The sequence below is a fragment of the Tachypleus tridentatus genome, chromosome 7 (genome assembly GCF_004210375.1).
Source record: "Tachypleus tridentatus isolate NWPU-2018 chromosome 7, ASM421037v1, whole genome shotgun sequence".
Classification (NCBI taxonomy): Eukaryota; Metazoa; Arthropoda; class Merostomata; order Xiphosura; family Limulidae; genus Tachypleus; species Tachypleus tridentatus.
In genome coordinates, this window is record NC_134831.1 from 56,480,744 (window position 1) to 56,493,839 (window position 13,096).

The 13,096-nt window shown below is 29.3% G+C and overlaps 1 protein-coding gene across 2 annotated transcripts in view; it reads left to right on the plus strand.

Annotated features, from left to right (window-relative positions):
- Usp14 (ubiquitin specific protease 14) overlaps positions 1 to 13,096 on the plus strand; it is a 53,380-nt gene that overhangs the window by 25,493 nt on the left and 14,791 nt on the right. For both annotated transcript variants that reach the window (XM_076511836.1, XM_076511838.1), the window contains 4 exons: positions 1,521 to 1,579; positions 2,687 to 2,814; positions 8,113 to 8,270; positions 8,806 to 8,888. In XM_076511836.1, coding sequence (XP_076367951.1) covers positions 1,521 to 1,579; positions 2,687 to 2,814; positions 8,113 to 8,270; positions 8,806 to 8,888 — 428 coding nt within the window. The remainder of the gene's footprint in view (positions 1 to 1,520; positions 1,580 to 2,686; positions 2,815 to 8,112; positions 8,271 to 8,805; positions 8,889 to 13,096) is intronic.

Genomic DNA, 13,096 nt, shown 5'->3' on the forward strand with positions numbered 1-13,096 from the left:
TAAAAATTTTGAATTTTTATTTACAAATAACACTTAATGAATACTGAAAAGTTGTGAAATTTTGGGAAGGTACACAAAGTAAATTAGAAGCTATCGTATAGAAAATATAAAAGTCAATTTGGAGTCATGAACTTGGCCAATTTAGCTGAGCCTGTAGTAAGAGAGTTAAAATTAACTCACCCTACTAGTGCACTGACTTTTATTTCCAAATCTGTAAGAAATATATAAGTTAAAGAGTTTGGTTATTAACTTTTAAAATATGTCATTCAGTCACTTGGAACTAATTTCTGATTACTTGTACCAATATTAAACTAACTTTTACTGTATTACAGTAGATGCTGTTAATGATTAAAAAAGTTGGTAATTTCTATTCCCAAATTGGTTACAACCATAAATGAACAGGTTGGTTGTAATGATGCAGTGCAATATATGTATTGAATGAAAATGCGTTTGAAAACTGAATTGAAAAACTTATGTGATGCATTGTTAATATATGATGTACAATACTTTTTTTATTTTCTTATTTAACTATTCACAAAATTATATGGATTTAAAATTTTTACAATAACAAGTTAAGAAGTTTTTTAGCCAATGATTTTTAATCATGTGATCTTAACATTCCTTTTAGGTAGATTTTACAATTTGTAAATAAAAATTCTTACAAATTTAAAGATGTTTATGTGTTGTGCTCTTTTCTCCAGCAAATTATATCATTATTACAAGAGGGATACATTTGAATGGCATGTATAGATTTCTTATAATCTTTAAAAATAAACCTGGTAGGAAAGTAAACATGCCAAATATTACACTTTTATACAAATATTTTAAACAGTGCTTAAGGAGGGGCCAGAAAGTATTGTATATTTAATGCCAGTTTCTGTTGTTAAATGGTTTGAACACAGTGTTGTGGTCAGTTGTAGAGATGAGGCTCTGTGGTTCATGTCCTGTTGTAATCAAACATATAACAACTGAACTTTGTACTTTAAGGTTATAGTTGTATGACAAGGGTGACAGTCAAATCTGTCTGTTCAGACTGACAAGAATTATTGAAGAGTTGGAAGTATGTGATGTTGACTATCTGCCTCACCTACAGTCTGACATTTCAAAATTAAGAATGGTTAATGCAGATAGCCCTCATCTAGCTTTTCATAAAATTCAACAATCAAACTGTTGTGAAAACACTCATTATGAACTAATTATTAACAACACTCTCACCAAAAAATATTCAGAGTGGTATCTCTTGTGAGCAGTATTAACTCGCAACATGGGCATGGTAAATTTGTCTAACTACATGTCCCTTTTGTACTCAGTTAAAACTTCTAATTTTCAATGTAGCATATATGTATATATGTATTCACAAAATTTAGTAGTCTTTAAGTTAACATTATAAGTCTTTTACATATGTTTTTTGTTCACTTGAATTCGAAGGATACTTTATATCTCCTTTTTAGATCATATGTAAGGAATAAAGGTATAGCTAGCAAAACTGTTTTTCATTGGTTTTTTTGTTTAATATGTAGCTTCCAGGGTGGGATCACTTTAGCAGGCTCAATGGTACCTTCTCAATCAATTACTGCAGGTATGTTGAAAATAACACAGAAATAAAAATAAAAATGTGTTTTTGTATTAGAAGTTTCTTGTGTAACTTTGGTATTCACATTTAAATAGTATTTTTTATTTATAAGGTTTGCAAAAAAAATAACTTATCACTGCAGAAAAGTTCCTGATTGGGAGTTTTTGAAGTATATTATTCTTATAAAATTTCAAAATTTTATATTTCAAAATTTAAAATATTTGTACCATTTTCTAATTTATTTTTTTAAGCAAATATACATTTCAAGACCCTTGCTAAATCTGTGGATAGTTTTGAAATGTTAGGTTTGGTGCAATAAATATAACAAATTTATGTTGTTTTTTTAAACAGAACTAAACTTTTTTGTGATGACATTCATTAAGGTAAAAAAAATTAGTTCAAAATTTAATAACTATCTATGACTCTCTGTTTATTTTCTTTGGGAGGGAGTAATTTGCAGAATAAAAAGTTATTTTTTATGTTAAATACATAGTTGGAACCCTAGCAACAATTAGTTGGTTTAATTTCAATATTGATGGTGCTTTAATCAAATTTGTGTGTGTGTGTGTGTGTGTGTGTGTGTGTGTGTGTATGACTTGTGTGTTATTTGGGGCCTTGTAACCAAGAAAGCTAGATCTACAAACAGTTTGGTGCATAAATAGTTTAGATAAATGTGTTGAAAAAACCAACAATGGTTCACATTGCTTGGGTTTAAATGTAACTGATATGATGGGGAAAGAAGTACTAAAATGTGTAAATTATGTGAATGTAAGAAAATTAGTATAAAACAATAATGTATAAATTTAGAACAAAGTAATTTTTTTTATTTCAGGATGATTAAGTTATGGAAAAATATTGTAGACATAAATTTTGAGTGCAGTGAACATATTTATGTTTTAAAGGTTTAAAGAAGATATTACAAACATTTTTTAGTTGAAGTTCGTGTACATTTTGCTGCAAAGTTCTATTTGAAATATCTGTGGTACAGCCTTCTTTAAATCTAATGTATTATATATGAACTTTGTTGTTAATGAAATATGTAACTAGTAAACTAATGATTTTTATTTTTGCCTGGAATTTGAAATTGGTGAATAATGGTGATATCTCATTTAGCTTTGAGAGATCTGTATGATTCTATGGATAAGACAGCTACCATTCCTCCAATAATCCTGCTTCAAGTTTTACATATGGCTTTTCCTAGATTTGCTGAAAAATCTGAGCATGGTGGATTTGAGCAGCAAGTATGTTTCACATGTCTAAGTGTGAATTTAATTGTACAATCTTAAAGGTGTAACAGATGCTGTAATATGAGTATCAATTGGAGTTAAGAATTCATAGCTACAACTACTTTAGGATGACTAATGTATAACTTAAAGATATGTTAGTCCTAATTTGTATGAATAATCAGTATAAAAATCATTAACTAAGACATTGCAAGGAAAATATGACGTCAAAATAATGCCACTACAGACATTATAAGTTTTATTTGTAACATTTTATTACATGGTTATTATATGAAACTAAAACTTAATATTAAAAAAATATATATTGATAGTTTTATTTCCACAAAAACATTTTTTTGCTCAAAATTTTCCAGCTGCTGCTTTATTCAGATAATAGAGAAAAAACCTTTCATGGAGAATTGGCAAGATGGAAACCTTGTTTGAATGTTTTGATTAATATTCTGGGCTGTTGGTTGGAAGCTGAATCTGAAAGAAAAAAAAATGACTGTGAAATATTTCTTTGTTGTAGATTCATTCTTATTTTTTTGTAACTACAGGAATAATTAAATTAGTTTGGAACTTGACACAATACAAGTACACACAAATAATTATAATACACTTCTTTAATCAAAGTAAATGGTGCCCTACATTTTCTAGAAGCAAATGAGTAACCTTCATCATGTTGAACGGGGTGTTTTTCTGAAAAGTTTCTAACAAAGCACTTTTGCTTCCTCCTTTCAATAAATTGTTTCTTTGGTAGAAACTTGAAACTGAACATTATACTTCTTTCCTTGAATCTCATATGTAGAAGCAGTAACATCAGCAACTAGTTCTGTCCAATAGATATTGCAAACTGTTCTACATCGTAAAGCATGATTAACATTAATAACTATTTAATTCAAGATTTATTATTGATTTAATATTAATAATAATATTTTGATTTCACTTCTTAAAAAGGCTGCAGCTCTGAATGGACTAAATGTGTATCATCCATGTATGTTTTCATTCCCCACAAAATACCAAGGTACCTCAAATATATTTCACAGTTATTACTCAGATTTACTACCCATGCCAACCTGTAATTTACGTTTATTCAGGGCCCAGCCTGGCCAGGTGGTTAGAGCACTTGACTCGCGATCATAGGGTTGTGAGTTCAAATTCCCATCCGACCAAACATGCTCATCATTTTAGAAGATGAGCATTATAATATGATAGTCAATCCTACTATTCATGAGAAAAATAATAACCCAAATGTTAACAGTGGGTGGTGGTAACTAACTGCCTTCCCTCTAGTCTTTCAATGCAAAATTAGGACTGTTAACACAGATAACTCTTGTGTAGCTTTGCACAAAATTTGAAACAAAAATATTTACTCAGTCCCTTTCATCTTTAAGAAATACTTGGGGTAAGCAGTAATTTATGCTTTCTGAGAAAGTGACCAGTAGAAGTTCTGAAAGAACAAAAGATTCTAAAATAGAAGGACAAACTTGAGAACAAAATGCAAACCTGGGAAATTGTTGTGGTTTCCTTCAATGTTTTTTTTCTTTGTGATAAACTGTTGATGTTATGGCTGTTTTAAAGCTTTAACCTGTTGATTGCCAAGTACTTCAGCTGCTACGGCAACTCTGAACCAAGTTCAAATTACAACTCTAAGGCTTTTTCATTTTGTAACTTTTTTGTGATGCCATTTTGGATCGAAAGTGAAACAATTTGTAAGTTGGTCAAATGCATATATGGTGCTCACATCTAGCGTTGAAGTTAGATATTATTTAGAATGGATTAACTCGTCTATGGTATTGTGTTACTGATTGGCTTGGACGAGTTATCTCGTCTACTGCACTGAACAGGTTAATGATTAGTATTAAGTGAGAAAGTGTTAGGTAAAATGATTTAGCTTAGTGAGTACAGTGATCTTTGGCAGAAAACTATTTAAATGAAAGGGAAAAGCTTTTCAATGTTTGTATATTAATAAGTATTATAACTCAACACAAACAAGTATACAAAAACCCAGTTTTCTTTCATGTTTTTTAATTGTTATTGTCATTGTATTTAAGAGCTTGTATAAATAGAATTAATATACTCTTGTTAGAACAACACAGACAAAACAATTAGTTTTTTTAATAATTATTTGATACTTTTACGTGGTTTTAATAGCATAATCAAAAAATAGAAACTGAAACAACAGGACACATTTTTAATGTTTTTTTAAAAATTGCATTTAATGGCAGAATTTACAAAACTCAGACCTAAAATATACACAAATACCATACTAAATAATACAAATAATAGTTTTGTTTTGATTTTAATTATATTACAAGTTACGGATTTTATTGTAAGTAAGATTTGTTTATGGAACAGGTACAGTGTTTTGATCACTGGGGCAATCATTCTACATACGTGCCATTTTTCCACTGAAACGCGGATTTCCGCGGTTTTCAAACGGCCAACGATCACCCACGAGATTTGTGTAAATTCGAGGAGAAAATATGAGCGATTTGGGGGCGGGTAGGTGGTTTTTGAGGAGAAATCGTATTTTTTCAATGTTTATTGCAGAAAAAAAAAAAAATCTGATCGCCATCTTGGAGGCAGTCTCGTTTCGTCTCGTGGTCTGGTATCTTGTGCATACCAGACGATAAAATATTCTCTACGCTCCAAAGAAACAACAGCGATTGAAATGTTTAAAAGGAAAGATGTTCATTTTGATCCTGTAGACAAGAGAATGTGTAAGGACATTAGATCAGCAGCTTCAAAGTATACCTCAAAGCTGAGGGAGAATCGGAAGAAAAGGGCAGAAAGGCTTGAGGCCTATGGTTCTGTGAAATCTGGCCCAGCCACCTTGGCTAAAGAAAAAGTCCAGAAAGCTGCAGAGGCACAGAGAGCTGCCCATTCAGAGAAGGAGAGTAAAAAAAGCTCTGAAGAGAGCACTGGAAACCCTCGTCTCGAAAAAGAGGAAAGTAGCCAAGATTGATTAAAGGAAATTAAGTGATTTGAAATTTGACTGTAATTTATGCAGCAGAGCAGAAGTTGATATCAGTGACTGAAAAACATTTTATTATTATCTGCAGCATACAGTGCCAGTGGTTTATTTTAAAGCATATCATTAATTTTATTTTGAAGCGATGTCAAAGCTTTCCTTGATTTGCTGTTTCAGTTTGTATTGTGAAAGAATGAAAAATATACTGATATTGAGGTACCAGTAATTTACTGACAAGATTGTATAGATGAACAAGTTTTACTGTAGGTAGTCATGTAGCGTAATTTTAAGTAATTTGAAATTTTAATGGAATACATGCAGCAGAGCAGTAGTTGTTGATGTCAGTGACTGTACAAAATTTCATTTCTGAGGCATATCACTGATATCAGTAGTTTAATATTGAACCATATCAGTAGTTTAAGCAATGTCATAGCTTTCCTTCATATGCTGTTTTAGTTTGTATTGTCAATTTGTGAAAGAATGGAAAATTCACTGACATTAAGGTACCAGTAGTATAATGACAAGATTGCATAGATGAACAACTTGAACTGTAGGTAGTCATGATTAGTCAAAAGAGTAATTTTATGTGATTTGAAAATTGTATGGAATATATGCAGCAGAGAAGTAGTTATTGGCAATGACTGTAAAACATTTAATTGGCAGCATACCAGTAGTTGATGATGATGATGTTATTGATGACAAAAAGGATAATAATGAAATGATTTGTATTTGAAATATTTACTGAGTTATTTTGGCTTTATTAACTCATATTACTAATATATTTTGATTTAGAAAAAAATTAAACTGAATAAATAGCAAATAAACAATCTTAAATTTCATTTATTTACTTTTTATTTTATTTGTTAATTTGTAAATGAAAGTTATAGTTTTTATTAGTTTGATTTAGTCTTTTAATTTCCTTTTGTTATTTTATATGATATATATTGTGTACTTTTCCAACATTGCAATGTCAAAAAACATAAAGAAATTATGTCCCAGATTGCACCAAATCACACCAAATAGCATCCATTTTTTTAAAATTTCCCTAGTCAGGCACGGCTGCACCACGCTATATACCTTTTCCTCTTTTTTTCATAAATGTCATTGGCATGTCTGATTCTAAAATACACAAGTTTTACAGTAAAGTTTTGATTGCAAGTGTGATCAAAATTGTTATACCCATTCTGAAAACAGATCTGAACTGCTTTAAAAACTGAAATGTGTAATATAAAGTATATAATGTTTTCAAACAAACTGGGTATTATTCATGCAGTTACATTAAGCGTGGTTTGTATGTGAAGAAACAAACCTTGTGAAACAGTCACCTTGACTGTTTAGAAAGAGTTAATCCAATTATGCAAATTTTGAACGTAAATAATAATAAAAAATATTTAAGCATAACAGACTTCTAAACAAAGCAATCTAGTGTACATTACTTTGCTTCATGATTTTATAAATCAGTCTTAATTTCTATAGGCTAGTGTTTAAAGTAGTCCACCAGGTTTATTTATAGAAAGTTTTATATATTACGTAAGGTTTATCTTTTTTATTGGAAAAACATAAACATTTTATTTTTTTTGCCAAAAGAAAACAAATATAAACAATCAATTAATTTTCAACAATAATTGAATTGCTATGAGAGACATTTTAGCAGTAACATCTTGCATATCAACCCAAATCCATCAACTTCACTTCTGTTTTACTCAAAACATTTGGAACAGTAAAATCACATCTCTTATTTTCATCATAACTGAGGGAAATTCTTATGGAAAAGCCTAACAATATTATTAGTATAAATATTTATAGATATAAAAATACTGAGCCAAAAAATAATCCTTTAAAGAAACTTGTACCAGGACAAAACAGTATCAGTTGATGTCAGAATTTCTTTTAAAAGGCATTTCCATGGTATTTTGAATGGAATATTATTGACACCCAAAAGTCAATTAAAATTATCCTAAAATCATCTTGTAACAATTCTTTTATTCTTTCGTAGTTCATTTCCACAAAGTAATGCACCACACTCTAAACCCAGCTAACATTGCACCAACTTTTATATATATATATATATATATATATATAGAGAGAGAGAGAGAGAGAGATATAAAGTATTAAAATGAGAATCATGGAAATTTTCACAAATTTCTAAACGTATTTGGTAAGAGTGTAAAAAAACCTCCTCATTAGGAACTCAACTTGAAACAGTAGAACTTGTATGTTATTAACTGAAACACACCCATAGCATTTATGGTTTGTTTATGTGTAAAATAAAGTGCTTATTTACCAGAATTACTGCAGTTTAAGAGATCTGTTACAAGGAATTTAAAGGTGATTATCTCTAGGATGCTAATGAATGTTGGACAGAAGTTATGCGTATGCTGCAGCAAAAACTTCCACCGGTGTCTAGTCTAGCCACAAGTGATCCACCAACAGAAGTAGTTGCTTCCCCTAACAATTGTAATTTTATTGATCAGTATTTTGGAGGAACCTTTAATGTCAGGTAAATATGAGTGTCATGCTTCCTTTCTCATCAGTAATATAGTTTTAAAAACAAAATATTTAAAATCTGTTATAATATTTATGTTCAGTTCTCTTCACACATTGAGTGTTCTCTCATGCTCTGAGCATTTTCAAAGGTTTTAAATTTGCTAGGGTACTCAGTAACATAATAATATAAAAGTAGTTTATTGTTTTAATATGTATTTTATTGATCAATTTGGTCTGAAGATATTTTTATTCATGCTTTAATGATAGTTTATTTTTATTAATGTAATAATTCAAATATTGGACCAAAACAGTTTTTTGAGTAATTGGATTAAATCTCTAGCAGTGGTAGATAGAAGGAGGAATGCTAGTATTTCAATTGGAGCAAATTTCTTATGAAAATTGTTCTTGACATCTTTAGATTAAAATGTGGGGAAGGGAGAAATTACAAATTTGAAGGAGTTATACACAGCAAATAACTTTGTTAATGTAGCTATTCAACACATCTTGAGAATGTTTTTAAACAAATAAATGATCTAGTTTTCCCACAGCCTAAAGTGTGTGGAGTCTGATGGTGAAGAGGAGGCAGAAAGCAAGGAAAACTTTCTTCAACTTAGTTGTTTTATATCACAAGGTATGAATTTTTTTTCCTTGCATAAAAAATTATTCATCATAAATAATAATGAAATAAAGTTGTTTTTTTTAAATAGATGATTAGTATTTTAAATTGTAAGTGCATCTTTAATACATACTGTGGTATGTCAGAAGTTTTCCCTGTGCCATTTAGACTTGCACATATATTGTTAATTGAAATATTATGTTCAGAATGAAACTGTTATCTACTTGTGACTTATATGTACTTATCAATTTTGAAATTCTTACTTTTTTGTTCATCTGCTGTAGTTCAGCTTTCAACATTCAAATGATATAATGGAAATTTCAATTAACAACCAAGAATGTCAGTAGTTAACTGCACAGTTTTTAACAAAGTTAATTGTTACACACCATTATTTATTTCAGATGAGTTTATTTCAAATAACTGGAAATGTTAATTTTGATCTAGAAGTTAATAAAATATTAATATGTATCAAATTTATGTCATATCCCAAAAAGATTGATTCACACAATTTCCTTTTTAACTCAAATATATTTTAATATATAAATATAAAACAATACAATATATAATATTGGTTATTACTAATAGTTACTATAAATGATGGTTTATATACAAGAGTTTTACAAACTTGCAAACCATATTGAGTCTTCTTTGTGGTCTAGAACTGAATATTTTATCAATGGTCGAGGTCAAAGATGAACAAATTAATTCTGAGTTGATACTGTAACACTTCACTTAATATGGCTATCTTGGTTAGCCTTATGCTGTTTTTAAGCTGACTTTTACCAAAGGATTTAGTTAATGTCCTTGTAGTAACACTGATGTCTAAAGTTGATTCACTGAAGGTGAATGATTTGTAATGTTTGAAAACTACAAACGTTCCTGGTCTAATTCTGTAATTTTCTGATTAATAAGCATTAATCACAGTTATAGCTTCTGAGGCCTATAGCACACTGACTGTAACTGTCAAATAATAATCTGTTTCTTGCTAGCTGCATTTTATACAAATTGGATGAAACTCTAGAGCTTTAAGCAATGATCAAGCATGTCAACAGCAGTTTTGTAAAACAAGTATTGTTGATTCTTACACTTGAATTCTCTACAAATTTTGAGAACAGACAGGAGTAGTACAATACATAACCAACTAAAAGAAAATTATAATGAATTAAATGTCCAGTAGTAAAATAGTTAGACATTTCATAAAAGTATGATCTCTGTTGTATAAGCTTTTGTTTTTCTAAATCTTGTTTGGTAGAGTTTTGCAAATTTTGTTCTTCAGTTGTAAAATAAGCATGGTGCTTCTGTCTTATTCTTGTTCCTTGGTCTAGATAGTTGATTCCCAACTCCTGTACTTCTCTCTCTCCAACTGCATTTTGGATATTGGCTCATGTATCACTCTCAAACCTTTGTCTAGATAGTTCTGTCTTGTTCTCCTGTTTTACCCAAGATCTGTAGCATTATGATTTTTTGCTTGTTCTCTTACTTTAATCTGAATAGCTCTGTTGCATCCTATCTTGTATCTTACCCTCTGACATTAGTCTAGATAGTTTTGTTGGATCTTGGCTCCTACCTTACTCTCACACCTTGGTGTAGTTAGTTCTGTTGTATTAGCCCTGTCGTGTTCTCTTGCTTTAGCCTATATCTGTAGCATCTTGACCTTTGTTGTACTCTTAAAATATCCAGTGTCCTTAGCATTTTCTCTTACTTCACTGGCAAAGCCTTTTCAGTCTTTTTGCAATAAACATTAAAGCAATAAAACATTTGTGCATTGCATGTATTTATTTTACTCATTATTTCATTGTTGATAGTGCAAGCTCCCTGAAATTTGTTTGGGGTTTTCAGAATATTCTACCAGGTGTATCACTACATCTCTTTAGTACTTTTAAAATGTTGATTTCTTTAGTTTCTAACCTTAGTTTATTATCTGGAGGCTACATGCACCATTTTTCTTTTTTATATATATATTAATGAATTATGGTTCAATTTTGCTGTACTCGGGTGCATCAATTCAACATATATATTGTATGGTTTATTCTATCACATCTGTGAAAAAATCTACTAGAGAAAATAGCTTGAAACTTCAGAACTTTCTACATATTATGCAGCTTCTGCAACTGAAATGTCTTGTATTTATGTGTGATATTTCTATTACTTTACTTTATTGACAATTTGAAAAGATTGCATTATGATTTGTTTTTTAAAAATTAACTTAGATTTTAATTACTGACTTTTATGTTTTCCTGCATTCTTGTTAAGCTCTTTTATAAAGATTTGATCTTGTAAGACTAAATTTAATCTTCAGTTTAGTTTTGTAAAAAGCCACTGCAAACAGTTTAACTGCCATACAATACAAATAAGGTTTAGTGTATCAAACTTATAAGTAGTCTATTTTTTCAATTTTAATCAGATGATTTTGTCTAACTTCTCAATAGAGACTTAGTCCTAGGATCTAACCTTGTAACCATTTTGTGTTTGTCATAGTTTTCATGCTATAATTCCTAATATAGTAGGCATGTCTACAAAATTTTACAGATTATCAGTAAGTGTAACAAGGCTTTTGTCTGTAAAAATATCAGATTTTTTTACTAGGTTTTAAGAATTTTTAGTAATGCTTTCCTTCATGCATGTTTTTTTTGTTTTTTTTCAAGTACTGATATCCACAATGGAAACCAATTTTGAATTTAAGATTAAAACTATCTTTATGATTAGAAATTTTTCAGATTTTATACACAAAATCTTTATAATCTTCAGGTAATTGTCAAGTTTGTTTCTCAAAATTTCTGTTCATTTGCTATTTTCACTATTGTATCTATACAGGTTTGGTCAACTTGACCAACCTTGTAACCACCATAAAAAAGTTAGGAACTGGATATAAGTTATGCTTTTTCATATTGGAACGACTAAAAATTATAACTCAAAAACACAAATGTTTAATCTAAACAACTTAAATCTCATAACATTGTACACCTAAATATTGTTATTGTTTTCATTTTATTGGCCATTCAGCTAACATTATAGAAGTTTCAACAATATGGCGTATGCACTCATGTTATGTATCCAAGAATATAAAACTATTGAAACAGTAAATGTAAAACAAAATAAATTTTTCATGTTTTATATATTCATTTTGAAATAACAAAATAGCATAAATTATAATATTACTATCACATAATTCCACTATAATTTATAAAGCTTGGTAACTAATTTATATTTGATTATAAAGAAAAATGATTTTTCAAGCTCACTAATGTCTTATCTTATTGCTTGGAATATAAGAAGAAAAAAAAAATTCAAGCAAATCAATTTTAGAGGCTGAAAAAAAACCACTGTGGAAACAGTCTGAGTTTTTGATTGGTTTATACACACATCATAGAGCATAAGTGATTACTTCCAAAAATGAAAGAAATAGGTGGAACCAACTTTGTTGGTTCAATAAATATATTAATATCTCAGAAAATAGAAAAGATAGGAGGTTCTTACATTTTAGCTTGTAATTTAAGTATAATTCATAAAAAAACTATAGATTTTGTACTTGAACATCATAAACATTTAATTTGAACCAGTGAAGCATTCAACTTACTATGTGACACATCAAAATCAGTAATTATGGTTTTTATTTTAATATTTACTTTTAAATTAAGAAATTATCTAATATGTAATACTCAAATATGAATTACAGTCTACTTATTGACATAAATCATAAAATAGTAGTTCAGTAAAATTTTGAATGTAAGTCTACAAATGTGATGACATGGCCTTTGACCAGTGAACATAGGAAGAACTGTCACAGTAGGGTTAATATGACTTAAAAGTTTTAAACATGTTTTATATTCATGTGTATACATATGCACATATTCCTCACTTGTTTATTTTAGGTGTCTTTCTTGGCCACTGAAGAAATTACTTATTCTAATAGGGTTTCATGTAAACAAGGCCTTGTCAGAGAAATAAAATTTGATATGGTAGAATATAAAAAAGATTTAAATAAGCCTACTGCATTCCATATCTTTTATTAAAAATTTTCTATTATACTGCAATGGTATTCAAAGAAAGTACAAGATCATCCTTTTTAGAAACTTAAACAAAATTTATGAGTGTAAATAATTGTGTGTAAAAATGACTGCAGATTTATTTAGTTTTTAAGGTAGAATGCATTCATCTGGACATGATAGAGTCAATTATCATTTTCAGTATGCTTTGGAAATTCCTTTTTTTCTAAATTATGT